General features: G+C 41.2%; 1 protein-coding gene across 1 annotated transcript in view; it reads left to right on the forward strand.

Annotated features, from left to right (window-relative positions):
• Positions 1 to 16,930: 16,930 nt before the first annotated feature.
• The window catches only part of LOC139549324 (calmodulin regulator protein PCP4-like), a 54,630-nt gene continuing 53,242 nt past the window's right edge, over positions 16,931 to 18,318 (forward strand). Inside the window, exon 1 of the mRNA XM_071359693.1 lies at positions 16,931 to 17,109. Within this exon, the coding sequence (XP_071215794.1) occupies positions 17,101 to 17,109 (9 nt within the window). The 5' untranslated portion in view covers positions 16,931 to 17,100. The remainder of the gene's footprint in view (positions 17,110 to 18,318) is intronic.

Genomic DNA, 18,318 nt, shown 5'->3' on the forward strand with positions numbered 1-18,318 from the left:
GGGAGAGTGGGGTAAGTTGACCCACCCCTTGTTTCTAGGAAACCATACACAAAATGTATAATGTGACCAAATATTTAGGAAGATGTCATAATTTCATGGAGTCTGTGGAGGAAGAAACCAAATGGAAAAAGTTGTAAGTTAGGTAAAAAAACAAACAAAGTAGGTTATCAGGATAAGGTAAGACCCAAGTGCAGACTGTGTGAAGTAACAATGTTTATTGTAACACCAGGGGCAGACAAACGACAGGTCAAGGCAGGCAGGGGTCGATTATCCAGAGTAGGAGCAAAGGTACAGGATGATAGGCAGGCACAGGCAGAGTTCAGTAATCCAGGGGTGGAGCAAAGGTACAGGACGGCAGTCAGGATCAGGGTCAGGCAAGGCAAGAATCAAAACCAGGAGGGTGAGAAAAGAGAAACTGGAAAAAGAAGGAGGTGAGACACAAACCGCTGGTAGGTTTGAACAAACAAGATGAACTGGCACAGACAGACAGAAAACACAGGTATAAATACCCAGAGGATAAGTGGGGAAGATGGGCGCCACCTGGAGGGGGGTGGAGACAAGCACAAGGACAGGTGAAACAGATCAGGGTGTGACAAGGTAGATTTAAGATTGTTTAATACATCATTTGGGGTCTCTGTAATCTACAATATGAGGTCCTAAACCGAGCATTAAAGTGCATCCTTGTAGCTGTGTTGACTAATATAGTCAAAATGTTTGCCATGGGGTAAGTTGAGCCAATGGCCACACTTTATGATTACATTTGGTCAGTTTTATGCATAATATGCATAGTAGTTTTGCAATGTCTCATGCATATGAACTCAAGATAGTGCATTTTTATTGTTACAAAGTAGACAATCATTCCCAGTGTATACAAACGTAAAAGAAGCAGGGGTCAAGCCCCCCTTAATGTTCTTGAGAGAGCAGCCAAGGAAGTTAGAGAAATGCAGAAGTCCATTCAAGCAGCAGGAAGGGATGAAAAAAGACAGAATGACACTGAAGAGGTACATTGACAAAAAGGAAAATGAACATGTACCTGTGTGAAAGAGAGGCTATAATAGGCACTTATGTGCAAGGCACATAAGGTCTTATATGATGACATGGAGTCTGAGCTTGCTAAATATACAGTTGAAGTCGGACGTTTACATACACTTGGAGTCATTAAAACTCATTTTTCAACCACTCCACAAATTTCTTGTTAACAAACTATAGTGTTGACAAGTCAGTTAGGACATCTACTTCACGCATGACACAAGTCATTTTTCCAAAAATTGTTTACAGACAGATTATTTCACTGTATCACAATTCCAGTGGGTCAGAAGTTTACATACACTAAGTTGACTGTGCCTTTAAACAGCTTGGAAAATTCCAGAACATGATGTCATGGCTTTAGAAGCCTCTGGTAGGCTAATTGACATCATTTGAGTCAATTGGAGGTGTACCTGTGGATGTATTTCAGGCCTACCTTCAAACTCAGTGCCTCTTTGCTTGACATCATGGGAAAATCAAAAGAAATCAGCCAAGACCTCTGAAAAAAAATGGTAGACCTCAACAAGTCTGGTTCATCCTTGGGAGCAATTTCCAAACACCTGAAGGTATCATGTTCATCTGTGCAAACAATAGTATGCAAGTATAAATACCATGGGACCACGCAGCCGTCATACCGCTCAGGAAGGAGACGCGTTCTGTCTCCGATGAACGTACTTTCATGCGAAAAGTGCAAATCAATCCCAGAACAACAGCAAAGGACCTTGTGAAGATGCTGGAGGAAACGGGTACAAAAGTATCTATATCCATAGTATAACGAGTCCTATATCGACATAACCTGAAAGGCCACTCAGCAAGGACGAAGCCACTGCTCCAAAACCTCCATAAAAAAGCCAGACTACGGTTTGCAACTGCACATGGGGACAAAGATTGTATGTCAGGAATTGTGAAAAACTGAGTTTAAATGTATTTGGCTAAGGTGTATGTAAACATCCGACTTCAACTGTATCAAGATTTGTGCAGACTAGTTTCATGGGCTTAGTAGCCTCAAATGCAGAGAATTTGCTTATAAATTGGCACATTGAAACAGCATCCCTGTCTCAGACAACTGGTCAGGAAATGGAAGGATAAGTGATATTTAACAGAGATATCTATATCTGAATGTAGACATACATTTCAGATATACAATATACCACACTCCTATTCTATGAATTAAACTTTAACCAACCAGCACTATCACCCACTTACCTCAAGGCGTCTCAACTTACGCTGTACGCATATGTGGGAACTCCTTCAAGACTGTTGGAAAAGCATTCCAGGTGACTTCCTCATGAAGCTGGTTGAGAGAATGCCAAGAATGTGCAAAGCTGTCATCAAGCCAAAGGGTGGCTACTTTTGAAGTATCTCAAATCTATGTTTTTTTAAAATTGTTTAACACTATTTTGGTTACTACATGAGTCCATACCATATGTGTTATTTCTGTCACGTTCCTGACCTTATTTCCTTTGTTCAGTCTTTAGTTGGTCAGGACGTGAGCTGGGTGGGCATTCTATGTTATGTGTTTCTATGTTTGGTTTAGGGTTGTCTAACTAGCCTGATATGGTTCTCAATCAGAGGCAGGTGTTTTACGTTGTCTCTGATTGAGAACCATATTTAGGTAGGCTGTGTTCACTGTTTGTTTGTGGGTGATTGTTCCTGTTCGTTGCGTTCTTTGTTTTGTAGATTCACATGTTCAGGACTGTAGCGTCGTTGGTTTCGTTTTGTTTATTGTTTTGTTCGTCTAGAAAAGTATTCTAATAAATATGGATACATACCACGCTGCATATTGGTCTGATCCTTGCTCCTCCGACGAGGAGGATTACGACGATTGTTACAATTTCATAGTTTGATGTCTTCACTATTATTCTACAATGTAGAAAATAGTAAAAATAAAGAAAAACCCTTGAATGAGTCGGTGTGTCCAAAGCTTTGACTGGCACGAAACGAAACAGTCCTGTCTGGTGAATTACACAAAGACAGAAAATAAACACCCACAAAACACAGGTGGGAAAAGGCTACCTAAGTATGATTCTCAATCAGAGACAACTAACGACACCTGCCTCTGATTGAGAACCATACCAGGCCAAACGTAAAACACAACATAGAAAACGGAACATAGACAACCCACCCAACTCACGCCCTGACCATACTAAAACAAAGAAATAACAAAAGAACTAGGGTCAGAACGTGACAGCTGGTCTGTATATCGTACTTCCGGTTTTTATTTTCATTGCTGATGCAATTTGCATGTGACATACACTTGCACAATATGGCCTAACCAAACCACAGACCAAAAGGCAAACACATCCAGCTGATTGCAAGGAAGCTTGTTTTGGTGGACTACGTTCGGTTACATTCGGCTGTTTTTTACATATTGTGCATCACATGCAATGAGTCAAGAAGAGATTTAAAAAATACATGCGACAGAAACTACAAGCGCCACAAAAAGTTGGGTAAACAACACTTTCCTGTGGATACCCTATCTCCACCTCCTAAAGCCAAAAGGACCAACATCATGTACAACCGGTAATGTAAGTAATGTCAAATATAATTGTATTGAACATTCTGGCTTATAGATACTATTGCGATACTTTTGTCATTACCAACATTTCCGTGGTTGGAACGTTAACTTGAAAAAACGACAAGCGAGCAAGAGTTTGAGAGTTGCAGGTGTAAAATGAAAGCAATCAATCCAGCGAGATTTAAGTGACAAGTAGATTTTTTTTACCCCTCAAACACAGGAAATAGATGTCTGAAAAAGACAGATCCTCAGGTGGGCGGGGTATGCGCGTTGCTAATTGAAAGGACGTGGAAACAACATTGATTCAACCAGGGTGTGCCCTGTGGGTCGAGCTGCATTCAGATTCTGAAATATCTTCAAGATATGTTTTGAGTTTCTGTGTTAGATATCATGTCTCTCTAAATTGTTGTTTGCATGCTTTTGTTCGGGTTTTTGTTGACCTGAGTTCTCATTGGATGTATCAGGCAATTCAATATCATCACTCAAATGCAATCAGAAAATGTCTATTGACCCCGTTAACAATCCGCAAGACATACACACTGTAAGGACCGACGCTGGAGAAGAGAAGCAGGTACGTGGAGTTGAACATTTAATGTAGAACAGACATCAAACAGGACAGGAACAGCGTCAGCACCGGGAAACATAACGGCATACGAACATTAATCCTGAAGCAGGGAACAGAGCTTGGGAATAGACAGATATAGGAGAGGTAATGACACAGGTGATTGAGTCCAGGTGAGTCCAATAATTGCTGATGCGCATGACGGGCGACGGAACCTGTGCGTAATGATGGTGGCAGGAGTGCGTAATGCTGGGGAGACTGGCTCCTTCGAGCGCCAGGGAGGGGGACCAGGAGCAGGCGTGACACACACAACAATAATCACTGATATCGATGCATTTCCTGAATGAAACCGACATGAAATGGATCCAATTACAATTTGAGGGGTTTTGCATGGAATGACTTAATGAAAGCCAGCTGCCATTTGGATGGGGGAAATACACAGCTTATGCCAATATTTCTGGACACATCAATCAATACACAACTGCTGACAGTGCAAATAAGCTTGGCACTGCTCCACTTGTGATACAATTGGTATTGATCATGAACTCAGGAGGGAAGACAAATTGCATTGCATTAAAGCCACCCTACTTTTCCTTCAATGAGCTTTGAGGTAATGGGAGCAGATGCACCCATCCACTTAGAGCGCCAAAGAACAGTTGTTAAGCCAATCACTGTGCACATTCTGATGAAGAGGATTCTCCAGAGAAGGGACTTCGCCCAAAAAACACTTGGGCTTCACTGACCAAACGGGGTCTATCTGACTGAACAACAGTGAGGCACACGACTAGCAATTAGGGAACACAACAGGCTAGGATGAAGGGAGGCAGAGGAAGAGCGAACGACAGAGACAGCAGACAGCCCACAGAGCCTTAAAATAGTTCTGGGCCCAGCATGGCCCAGGGAAGGCTGTCAGGCTTTCCCTGTGTGAGGTTTCATTAGGTTTCATTATGCTGTCTCGGGGTTGCTGGCAGTGCCCATGCTCACAGGATTAAATTAAGTTTCTTGCCATAGTCATGAAAACACTAAGAATGTCCCCAGGCTTTTTGGTCACATTGTTTACTTGGAGAGTGCACAGATAGGCACACCAGTGTTGGATGTAGGATCTCTGGATGCAGGGCAGTATAAAGAGAGGAGAGAGGTTATGTAGGGAGGGTAAAGGTTAAGGCACACACACACAAGACATGCACAGACACGTGCACATAAACGCACACAAACACCCACATACCATCCTCAAGGTTATGTGGAAGGCATGGAGAGAAAGTGCATGGACATATTACCAAGCTCAGCTAATACCGGTCTAACTGTCCCGATATTGAGGACGACAGAGATAGCAATAAGGCCTGGACTGTGTACATCACTGTGTGTCAATCCATATGGAGATGTTTTTCCTTAAATGTTCAGAATTTTATCAATCAGTGTTCTAAGGCACTGCATCTCAGTGCTGGAGAAGTCACCACAGACCCTGGTTCGATCCCAGGCTGTATCACAACCGGACGTGATTGGGAGTCCCACAGGGCGGCGCACAATTGGCCCAGCGTCATCCGGGTTAGGGTTTGGCTGGGGTAGGCCATCATTGTAAATAAGAATTTGTTCTTAACTGACTTGCCTAGTTAAATAAAGGTTAAATAAAAATGTTATTAAAATCATTTAGGTACAACAACAAAAAAGCATTTAAATGTGATGTTAAATTATCAATGAAATAAATATTTGCATGTAGCAGTAACTAATCTACCCCTTGACCTTTAAACATCAGCATTACATTAGATCTAGAATGAACATTGAATATTACCATATAAGTAAAACCAAAGCGATTAAGCCAACAAATTAAACTCTCATTATGATGAGAAAAACAACAACAAACCATTAAGATCCATTCCACGATCGATGATCGAGCTAGGTAATTTCATTGCTATAGACCAAATGTCCCCACCATATTTGCAGTGGAGATACATTTCCATGATTAACTAATCTAAATTAATGAATTAAAGGAAGATAACATTAGTGGTTAATTTTGGTTAATCAAAGACAAGTATTTATCTGTGAGAAAAGCCAAGAGCATTCCCCTAATGATGTCACTGATTAAACTCTCTTCTGTCAATAACTACATACGTAGGATCTTAATTTGATCAGCCTGTTGCAGGATACATTTTCTGAAATGCAGGAAATCGAAAATGTGTGGTGTATTTGAGGTTTGAAAAGCCTTCTGAAGTTTGTAATTTCCACATGAAATTTCAGACTTGATTTTCGCATATGAAAAATGTATCAGCCCCTACAAAAATGTCCATTGAATATAATCCATGTAATAATTCACATTTCCTGTTGCTGCATGATCATTTTCCTGCTGTGGCAAACTGGCTAAAATTCAAATAAAATAAAATTGTATTTGTCACATGCTTAGTAAACAATGGGTGTAGACTAACAGTGAAGCGCTTAGTTGCAGGCCCTTCCCAACAATGCAGAGAGAAAAAATAAATACACAATGAGTAATGATAACTTGGCTATAGACACTATATAACTATTTATGGCTTGGGGGTAGAAGCTGTTCAGGGTTCTGTTGGTTCCAGACTTGGTGCATCGGTACCGCTTGCTGTGCGGTAGCAGAGAGAACAGTCTATGACTGATCCTACTTCTGTATGAGGTTTGAAAGACATTAAAGTCACACTTATAATGACATTTCATGTGCCAGAAATAGGGTCTGAAGTGCTGAACTGGTGTCACCAAATCTCATTCTCTTATCGCTCCTGATTTATTGTGGGAAGCCTTATATCCTTATATCCTATATTCTTTCCCATCATTCCATGTGTAGTTTATCTTGTAACACTTTCAAAATGGACACCGACAGAAATTCAGAAAGATGTTAGTTCAGATAAATTCAGCTAGATGTTGAGAGAGACTCGGTTAGCCTACCATTTGCAGTATTTTATTAGGCCTATGTGGTCTAAAAAGGAAGGAAAATACAATCATGAGGGTCCACTTTTATATACAGTATACCAACGCACAGACAGTAGATTGCGCAAACAAATCAACCCTTGCAACATCAACTGGAATTACATGGGTCTATTATGGAACATTTTGTTGAAAACAAATATTTGAATGAGAAGAGACTGTCACTGGCAAACATGGTTACAGACACAACAACATTATATAGTATCTCTTCCTCGTCAAGAAAAGAACATGAGCTAATTATAATACACAAAGTAAGAAAAACAATGAAATAATTCCAACATTGCCTAAAATTATGAAAAAGATACTAATGAGATTATCCTATAGAAGCAATAGGCCTATAACAATTGAGATGTACAAACTATGACAAAGGGAACGATGAGCAGATAAGAGGCAATCTGTCATTTAGATTAAGACATTAATGAGCGAACTAAAATGGATGTAGTCAATATAGCTATTGGTCCATCACTTTTGAAATGTACAGTGACATAATTCAGAACATGGGCCGTTCTTACAGTAGTCTCTTTGTACACTAAGCCAGAACCGTAGGATAAATAAAGGGGGCATATAAGCAGACAAAGTAAGCCCTTACAATATTTGATGATGACATTTTTCTAAAACAGACTATAGGCTACATGTGCACCACCAAGTCAGAACAGTAGGCTAATTTCAGAGGGGGATCAGAACCAAATTAATATGGTGAGGCACTTGGGCTAGTAACAGCTTACAACACAACATACACTTAGTATTACTTTCTTAGCTACAGTATACATATCTCCCTGGCATATTACATAATTTATGCAGCAGCATACAAGACCTTTTTGGACTCACCGTTGTTGTGCTGTGCTCACTTGAACAGGAAGGTGGCGTGGCGGATCAAACTAGTGTCATCAAAGTCTGGAATTTTCTGGATTTATGGTGCTTTCAAGACAACTGGGAACTCGGAAAAAAACAAGGTCGAATCATTATGTCAGTGATCTTCAGGTCGGAGTTCTAGAAAGAGGCCCGAGTTCCGGACTTCGAATTCTGAGTTGGATGATCGTTCAAAACTCATTTTCCCAGTCAGAGCTTGTTTTTCCGAGTTCCCAGTTGTCTTGAACTCACTGAAGTCTGAGATTTCCTAGTTCCGAGTTTCCAGTTGTTTTGAACGTGGCAGAACGTCATGCTGGATTGACAGCATGGCCAATGTATTCAACCTTTTCTGGCCCATGGTGTTGCATATAAATGTTTATTCATTTAACCTTGGAAAATAGACCCTTTCAGACAGATGTTTTAAATCCTTAAAACCAGACTTGGACCACACATCCTCTCCACCGAATAGCAGGCAGGGGAAGCAAAATAGTGATTGCTTTGCAACTCTTCCAGTTAGCCGCTGACTCCTTCCAAACCACTCAATGTTGAATTTGCGATTTCCAACTTGTTGTGTAATATTTATGTCTATTGGCCGATGAGCACCGATACGTTTTATCTATAATTTCTCTTCATATGACAAGGATTGAAAAGGATTTGCCAGTAGATTGTCGACGTGATTCATTATGATGGGTCCGTAATGTGTCCGCTGTCAAACGACCACCCCTCATCACTGTCAAACGCTCCCTAAAACACTTCAGCGAGCAGGCCTTTCTAATCGACCTGGCCCGGGTATCCTGGAAGGATATTGACCTCATCCCGTCAGTAGAGGATGCCTGGTTATTCTTTAAAAGTGCTTTCCTCACCATCTTAAATAAGCATGCACCATTTAATAAATGTAGAACTAAGAACAGATATAGCCCATGGTTCACTCCAAACTTGACTGCCCTTGACCAGCACAGAAACATCCTGTGGCGTACTGCATTAGCATCGAATAGCCCCCGTGATATGCAACTTTTCAGGGAAGTTAGGAACCAATATACACAGTCAGTTAGGAAAGCAAAGGCTAGCTTCTTCAAACAGAAATTTGCATCTTGTAGCACGAATTCCGAAAAGTTCTGGGACACTGTAAAGTCCATGGAGAAAAAGAGCACCTCCTCCCAGCTGCACACTGCACTGAGACTAGGAAACACTGTCACCACTGATAAATCTACAACAATCGAGAATTTCAATAAGCATTTCTCTACAGCTGACCATGCTTTCCACCTGGCTACCCCAACCCCGGTCAACAGACCTGCACCCCCCCGCAGCAACTTGCTCAAGCCCCACCCGCTTCTCCTTCACCCAAATCCAGATAGCTGATGTTCTGATAGAGCTGCAAAATCTGGACCCCTACAAATCAGCTGGGCTAGACAATCTGGACCCTCTCTTTCTAAAATTAACCCGCCGCAATTGTTGCAACCCCTATTACTAGCCTTTTCAACCACTCTTTCATGTCGACTGAGATCCCTAAAGATTGGAAAGCTGCCACGGTCATCCCCCTCTTCAAAGGGGGAGACACTCTAGACCCAAACTGTTACAGACCTATATCCATCCTGCCCTGCCTTGCTAAAGTCTTCGAAAGCCAAGTTAACAAATAGATCACCGACCATTTCGAAACCCACCGTACCTTCTCCGGTATGCAATCCGGTTTCCGAGCTGGTCACGGGTGCACCTCAGCCACGCTCAAGGTCCTAAACAATATCATAACTGCCATCGATAAAAGACAGTACTGTGCAGCCGTCTTCATCGAACTGGTCAAGGCTTCCGCTATGCAATCTGGTTTCCGAGCTGGTCATGGGTGCACCTCAGCCACGCTCAAGGTCCTAAACAATATCATAACTGCCATCGATAGAAGACAGTACTGTGCAGCCATCTTCATCGACCTGGCCTTTCGACTCTGTCAATCACCGCATTCTTATCGGCAGACTCAACAGCCTTGGTTTCTCAAATGACTGCCTCGCCTGGTTCACCAACTACTTCTCAGATAGAGTTCAGTGTGTCAAATCGGAGTGGGTGTTGTCTGGACCTCTGGCAGTCTCTATGGGGGTGCCACAGGGTTCAATTCTCGGGCCGACTCTTTTCTCTCTATATATCAATGATGTCGCTCTTGCTGCTGGTGATTCTCTGATCCACCTCTACGCAGACGACACCATTCTGTATACTTCTGGCCCTTCTTTGGACACTGTGTTAACAAACCTCCAGATGAGCTTCAATGCCATACAACACTCCTTCCATGGTCTCCAACTGCTCTTAAATGCTAGTAAAACTAAATGCATGCTCTTCAACCGATTTCTGCACCTGCCCGCCCGACTAACATCACTACTCTGGACGGTTCTGACTTTGAATATGTGGACAACTACAAATACCTAGGTGTCTGGTTAGACTGTAAACTTTCCTTCCAGACTCACATTAAGCATCTCCAATCCAAAATTAAATCTAGAATCGGCTTACTATTTCGCAACAAAGCCTCCTTCACTCATTCAAACATACCCTCGTAAAACTGACTATCCTACCGATCCTTGACTTCGGCGATGTCATTTACAAAATAGCCTCCAACACTCTACTCAGCAAATTGTGTGTAGTCTATCACAGTGCCATCCGTTTTGTCACCATAGCCCCATATACTACCCACCACTGCGACCTGTAAGCTCTCGTTGGCTGGCCCTCGCTTGATATTCATCGCCAAACCCACTGGCTCCAGGTCATCTATAAGTCTTTGCTAGGTAAAGCCCCGCCTTATCTCAGCTCACTGGTCACCATAGCAACACCCACCTGTAGCACGCGCTCCAGCAGGTATATTTCACTGGTCATCCCCACAGCCCATCTGTAAATAGCCCACCCAACTACCTCATCCCCATATTGTTATTTATTTTTGCTTTTTTGCTCCCCAGTATCTCTACTTGCACATTATCATCTGCACATCTTTCACTCCAGTGTTAATGCAAAATTGTTATTATTTTGCCACTATGGCCTATTTATTGCCTTACCTCCCTAATCTTACTACATTTGCACACACTGTATATAGATTTTTCTATTGTGTTATTGACTGTACATTTGTTTATCCCATGTGTTTAATTTATTTTATTTTTTATTTCACCTTTATTTAACCAGGTAGGCAAGTTGAGAACAAGTTCTCATTTTCAACTGCGACCTGGCCAAGATAAAGCAAAGCAGTTCGACACATATAACTGTCAGGTTTTGGCCACGACTGTTCGGGTTTTGGTCACTAGATGTCCCCATTGCACCTTTTTTGTACCTTTTGTTTTTCTTGCTCTTATTATTGTTTGCACCTGTAGGTCATTCCCTTGTTAGTATTTAAACCCTGTGTGTTCCTCAGTTCCTTGCTCAGTGTTTGTAAGTTAGCACCCAGCCCCAGCCCAAGCCTTGTTTTATATAGATATTTCTCTTGTTGGATTTTCCAGAGGTTCTCTGGTTTAGTTCTTGTGTATTATTTGAGTAGTCTTTTGAGGTTTGTTTTTCCCTGCTGTTTTTTACCACTTTGTGGAGTTTCTTTTGTATTTTGGAGGATTTCCATTTTGTGCCTCTTGGCTTTATTTTTGGACATTGTGGATTTAGTTTCTTTGCCTGAAGATTTTGTTCTTTAATTAAACCACCATCTCTAGTACTGCTGTGTCTGCCTCATCTTCTGGGTTCTGACGATTATTAGTGACTGTTTCTCGCACCGGGTCCTGACATATAACAACACAGAGTTACACATGGAGTAAAACAAACATACAGTCAATAATACAGTAGAAAAATAAGTCTATATACAATGTGAGCAAATGAGGTGAGATAAGGGAGGTAAAGGTAATAAATAGGCCATGGTGGCGAAGTAAATACAATATAGCAATTAAAACACTGGAATGGTAGATTTGACAGTAGATGAGTGTGTAAAGTAGAAATACTGGGGTGCAAAGGAGCAAAATAAATAAATAAATACAGTAGGGGAAGAGGTAGTTGTTTGGGCTATTTACAGATGGGCTATGTACAGGTGCAGTGATCTGTGAGCTGCTCTGACAGCTGGTGCTTAAAGCTAGTGAGGGAGATAAGTGTTTCCAGTTTCAGAGATTTTTGTAGTTCGTTCCAGTCATTGGCAGCAGAGAACTGGAAGGAGAGGCGGCCAAAGGAGGAATTGGCTTTGGGGGTGACTGTCACGTTCTGACCATAGTTCTTGTGTGTTGTGCTTGTTTTAGTGTTGGTCAGGACGCGAGCTGGGTGGGCATTCTATGTTGTGTGTCTAGTTTGTCCGTTTCTATGTTTGGCCTAATATGGTTCTCAATCAGAGGCAGATGTTTTGTGTTGTCTCTGATTGGGAATCATATATAGGTGGCTTGTTTTGTGTTGGGATTTTGTGGGTGGTTGTTTCCTGTCTCTGTGTTTTCTCTGCACCAGATAGGGCTGTTTTGGTTTGCCACGTTTGTTATTTTGTTTTGTAAGTGTTCACGTTTATTCGTCGTAATTAAACATGTTGAGCACTGGCTATGCTGCGTGTTGGTCCGATCCTTGCTACACCTTCTCTTCTCTTGAAGAGGAGGAAGGCTGCCGTTACAGTGACAAGTGAGATATACCTGCTGGAACGCGTGCTACGGGTAGGTGCAGCTATGGTGACCAGCGAGCAGAGGTAAGGCGGGACTTTACCTAGCAGGGTCTTGTAGATGACCTGGAGCCAGTGGGTTTGGCGACGAGTATGAAGCGAGGGCCAGCCAACGAGAGCGTACAGGTCGCAGTGGTGGGTAGTATATGGGGCTTTGGTGACAAAACGGATGGCACTGTGATAGACTGCATCCAATTTAACTCTGTTAAATAAATAATAATTAAATAACTCTGTTGTTTTTGTCTCACTGCTTTGCTTCATCTTGGCCAGGTCGCAGTTGGAAAGGAGAACTTGTTCTCAACTGGCCTCCCTGGTTAAACAAAGGTGAATTATTATGTTTTTAACAATGACTGCTTGTCTAGCTTGCTAGCTAAGATTTTGAAAGTATGTTGACATGATCCGTCCAATCAAAGCTACGGTTGATATAACGTTATTTGACGTAATTTTATATGTGGCCAATGACCTTGGGCCTTCTTGGATGGGAACTTGTAATGTAAATCTATGGCAGCACTCAAGGGGGCTTGAACTGGCTAGCTCTTCCTGTAGATTTTGCGGTGACGTAGTATCCCCATGAGTGACAGAACACTGAGCCAATCACGGCACAACTAGAGAAGATGACCAATGCCTACAGTCTGTATTTTCTGCTGGCTGCCTCTCTACCATACAAAACACTGAGTTAGGCTGAAACACCTACATTTTGGAGCTGCCTTACTCACGAAAGCAAGAAAGAGACCATGTTTGTATGCGGCTTTATTCAGTCAATAAATGTGTTTTTACATTGTTCGCTAACTGATATGTGATACGAATTAATGCCAAATTAACTTGCAAAACAGAAGAAAAAAATTGAATTTAAAAAATCTATATTTTTTAGCTAAAGTGCCCCACCTAGCCTGAATGACAGGTTGCCGCTGTATAGACAGGGAAGCTATGACCAATTACGATAGTAATAAAACAGCATATGGGTGTTGTTCATTCAACTGTTTTCTACAGTATTTAAATTCAGCTCATACTGTACATGCATGAGTCTGGTTAGACCAGGAGGTTGTATTATGCAATAACATCCCACACAGTCAACAAGGGCATGCAGTTACATTTCAGGCATATGTACCTTGCTCAAAGGAATATGGACAGAATTTATACTTAGTTGGCTCGGAGATTCGAACCAGCAATTCTTCGGTTACTGGCCCAACACGCTTAACCGCTAGGCTACCTGCTGCCTCTCTGTTAGCTCTTGTCTTTGTTCCTCTGTTCCTCCACTCTTCTGCAGCGTAAGGTGAGCTCTTTCTGCTGGAGATAAAAAGAGAAGCTGTCTATTTATGGTCTAATAGCTTCCTCGGGCTCGTGTATTAAAGAGGAGATTGATTCTGAACCGTGTCTGAGCCAGGAGCACCTGACTTGGGACCAATGCTTTTATCTTACCTGGGAATGAGAGGAGCAGTGCTCACACGCACGTACAACGCACACGCGCATACACGCACACACACATACGTACACACACACCTCTGAAATAGACACTCTATGCAACCCACTGAGGGATGAGCAATGCTCAGAACTAACGAAGCAAATACAATCAAATACAATGCTATCCCTTAAAAGACACTATGGAGGTCACACTTCATGTTTACAAACATGAAGATATGAGATATGAAAGATAAGTATACAAAGTTATTAATGAAGAGCTAAGTCTCCTACATTATCATTATAAACTCATTGTGGGGTGCAAGACATTTAGTACCTTTAAGATCTGGGGTTTCTCATTGGCACATAGTGAATATGAATGTCCTTTGGCTTCTCTTTTCATGTATGATAATAAGGACGATATGCATATTTACAATGACAGCCTACACCGGCCAAACCCTAAAGACGCTGGGACAATTGTGTACCACCCTATGGGACTCCCAATCACAGCCAGTTGTGATACAGCCTGTAATCAAACCAGGGTCTGTAGTGACACCTCTAGCCCTGAGATGCAGTGCCTTAGACCGCTGCGCCATTCGGGAGCCCATATGGGTCTCACTGGATGGAAATGGATAGATATTTCCTCTAGATGAGGTGATGCCCTCATCAGAAGGACACAGACAAGAGGCCTAGGCTACATTTGTAATCATTCTCCCTTCCATCTGTCATCACTCTTCAGAGACTTCACTGGCACTCTGATGACAGTCCCGGTCTCAGGATGCTACAGTATCTATAGGAGGACAGACTCATTGTAATGGCTGGAATGGAATTAATGGAACTGAGTCAAACACACGGTTTCCATATGTTTGATGTGTTCGATACGGTTCCATTAATTCCATTCCAGCCATTACAATGAGCCCATACTCTTATAGCTCCTCCCACCAGCCTGCTCTGCTGTACACCCTTACAGTGAAAACCAACTACAAAGGCACTGAGAATATCGCTCATCCGCAATTCCTCCTTGTCCAATATTATTTCTGTTAAAGAAAAAGATACAAAGAGATGAGTGTGAATGGGGAGCATGCTAAATGTGGGTGAAATCTTTCCTTCCCTATTGAGTGAATGGAATTTGCCATTGCTTAATTTCTGTCCATTATGTTCAGAGATAAACATTTACAGCTTTGAAGCAAATTAAATGATTATAAAGGGGGGTGGGGGGGTGGAGTAATAGTGGATGTTTTCATGCCAATAGGCCTATATGCAATGACATGCAATGGCGTTGAGGACTAGCCTACTAATAATCATAATAATATGACAAATAACATCTGAGTTTTTCAATCCCTTAGCAGAATTGTTTGGGGAAATGTCCTGATTGTCAAACAGTTGATATAGCTCGTCATAATATGAATTACCATATCCTTATAACACCAAGAAAACTGTCCTAAAGAAAGATCCCTTTAAACACAATTGTCACTCTGACTACCAATTTAATCTAAACCCTGTGACTGAGGATATGCCAAAGGAATTCTAATTGATTCTGAACAAAAAAGGCAAATACAGTTTTATGTCTGAGTTCACCTCAGAGATTCTGTAAAGCCATAAAACTCAAACACTCACGCATGGTGAGATCATGTGGAACTTTGTACAATTTACTCTCATTAGCTCTCTGATGCAAGTGTTCAAACCTCTCAACACAACCTATAGCCTAGTCTTGAAATCAAAGTAAAAGTGTGAAAAGTACTAGCCTACATACAGTACCAGTCAAAAGTTTGGACACCTGCTCATGTACTCATGGCAGGGTTTTTCTTTATTTGGACTATTTTCTACATTGTAGAATAATAGTGAAGACATCAAAACTATGAAATAAGACATATTTAATCATGTAGTAACCCAAAAAGTGTTAAACAAATAAAAATATATTTGAGATTCTTCAAAGTAGCCACCCTTTGCCTTGATGACAGCTTTGCACACTCTTGAAATTCTCTCAACCAGCTTCATGAGGTAGTCACCTGCAATGCATTTCAATTAACAGGTGTGCCTTGTTAAAAGTGAATTTGTGGAATTTCTTTCCTTTTTAATGCGTTTGAGACAATCAGTTGTGTTGTGACAAGGTAGAGTTGGTATACAGAAGATTTGGTAAAAGACCAAGTCCATATTATGGAAAGAACAGCTCAAATAAGCAAAGAGAAATGACAGTCCATCATTACTTTAAGACATGGTCGAATTGCTGCAAAGAAACCACTACTAAAGGACACCAATAATAAGAAAAGACTTGCTTGGGCCAATAAACACATGCAATGGACATTAGACTGGTGGAAATCTGTCCTTTGGTCTGATGAGTCCAAAACACACCTCCAGGCTGTGTAAGGGCTATTTGACCAAAAAGGAACCTGGTGGAGTGCTGCATCAGATGACCTGGTCTCCACAATCACTCAACCTCAACCCAATTGAGATGGTTTGGGATGAGTTGGACTGCAGAGTGAAGGAAAAGTAGCCAACAAGTGCTCAGCATATGTGGGAACTCCTTCAAGACTGTTTGAAAAGCATTCCAGTTGACTACCTCATGAAGCTGGTTGAGAGAATGCCAAGAGTGATCAAAAGTGTCATCAAGGCAAAGGGTGGCTACTTTGAATATGTGTTATTTCATAGTGTTGATGTCTTCACTATTATTCTACAATTTAGAAAATAGTAAAATAAAGAAAAACCCTTGAATGAGTGTGTCCATACTTTTGACTGGTATTGTATGTGTCAAGATAGTCATATACATTGTCGTTCCTGTGCTCTGCATATGATGCGATGCGCAATGATGAAATAATGACTTCTATGTAAAAAAAATAAAACATTCATAAAATGCCTCCCCCTGTTTTAATTCATGACCTAACGTTTATCAGAAAGAATCAGAAGCCCTGTTTTTTTTATTATAATTTTTAAAAAAGCTTTCACACTATGAATATTTCAAGAAGTTGGGTGGTGACTTGTGAGACAAATTTGCCGACGGCATTCCTATTGGTTTAGTGGGAACGTGATGACACTGAGGACTTCGGCATAATATTTTATAAAGCTTCTCTGTCCGTGGTGAGCCATTGCGAAAAAGACGACAGTTAACTCCTAATAGGTGAACTCAAGCGTTGGAAACCGAGAGCAACCTCGAGATTACTACTGTACATCATGAGTGAGGTAGGATAATTTTTTATTTTGAATGAACATTTTTAGAATGGAGAAGTATTTACACACGAGCACAGCTCTTGTGTGAATAGCCTAGTTATGAATACATTGAAATACATAAGATAGGTATCTTTCAATATTCCTCATGCTCCATAACCGACAGATTGCTGCAATACTACCAAATGATGTGGTTTATTTACCTTGAATCCACTGATGCTGCGAACAGACATGATTCACGTTTGCAGAATTGGATGCTGCACCATAAAAGTCTGTACTATTCTCAACTCACCTGCCGTTTACAAAGGTTTAAATGGGTTTACGAGTGGACTAAAAAACTTTAGCCTAATCTTCATTCATGGGCACTGAGTTGCAATATGACCACGAAACTCTTGTTTATGACTTTACAATAGATATGTCAGAAGCTTAATTGTTTTTCGATTAAATGTGACATATAAGCGGGAACTGTACCAATTGGAACAGGTATTAAGTAATTGTTGCATGGACAGGTGAATTCCGGGTGCCTAGAGTATAGTAATTAATTTCCAGTCTTAGGCTAATGAGTGTATTGAGAATATCACAGTTCAAAATGTCTTATGAAGAATAACTTTTATTAAGATACAATGTCAATGATTCCTCACCATGAATTGCAATGGCCAATATACTATAGCACCATGTAAACATGTCTTAACCATTTCCTTGAGGAACAAATAACTCGATGACTGCCATGAATAGGTTTCTTATCATTCATTCAAGAACGAATGATCTTTTCCTCTCAATTCATATAAGCTACTGTACCACTGGCAGTCTATATGTTAGGTGATTATTGAGATGGTTACTGGCTACTCAATATACAGCACGGTCATAGGCAACAAGCAACTTCTCAGGGGTTTACAGCTTGGAATGGGAAACTGCTGTTAGGTTTTCCCACAGCTAACTGGCCTCTGATCCTTAGTCACAGATGTTCTGGCTTGATTCATTTCAAAGTGGTTGGAGGGGGATATTAATAGCCATTTTTGCTGTCAGAGCAAGAACATTTTATCAGGCAGAGTTTCAAAAGTTCGTTATTGAATATTCACACTGGTGGAGGTCACCAATCCCTTTTGCAGCTATGGTGTTAATAGCTTGCCTATATGTAACAATGTCATAAACTTTAGTGTTAATAGAGTGTCATAATGCCATAAACTTTGGCACTGTGCACATTACAGTGTTAAAGGTCCAATG

The sequence above is a fragment of the Salvelinus alpinus genome, chromosome 22 (assembly GCF_045679555.1).
Source record: "Salvelinus alpinus chromosome 22, SLU_Salpinus.1, whole genome shotgun sequence".
Classification (NCBI taxonomy): domain Eukaryota; kingdom Metazoa; phylum Chordata; class Actinopteri; order Salmoniformes; family Salmonidae; genus Salvelinus; species Salvelinus alpinus.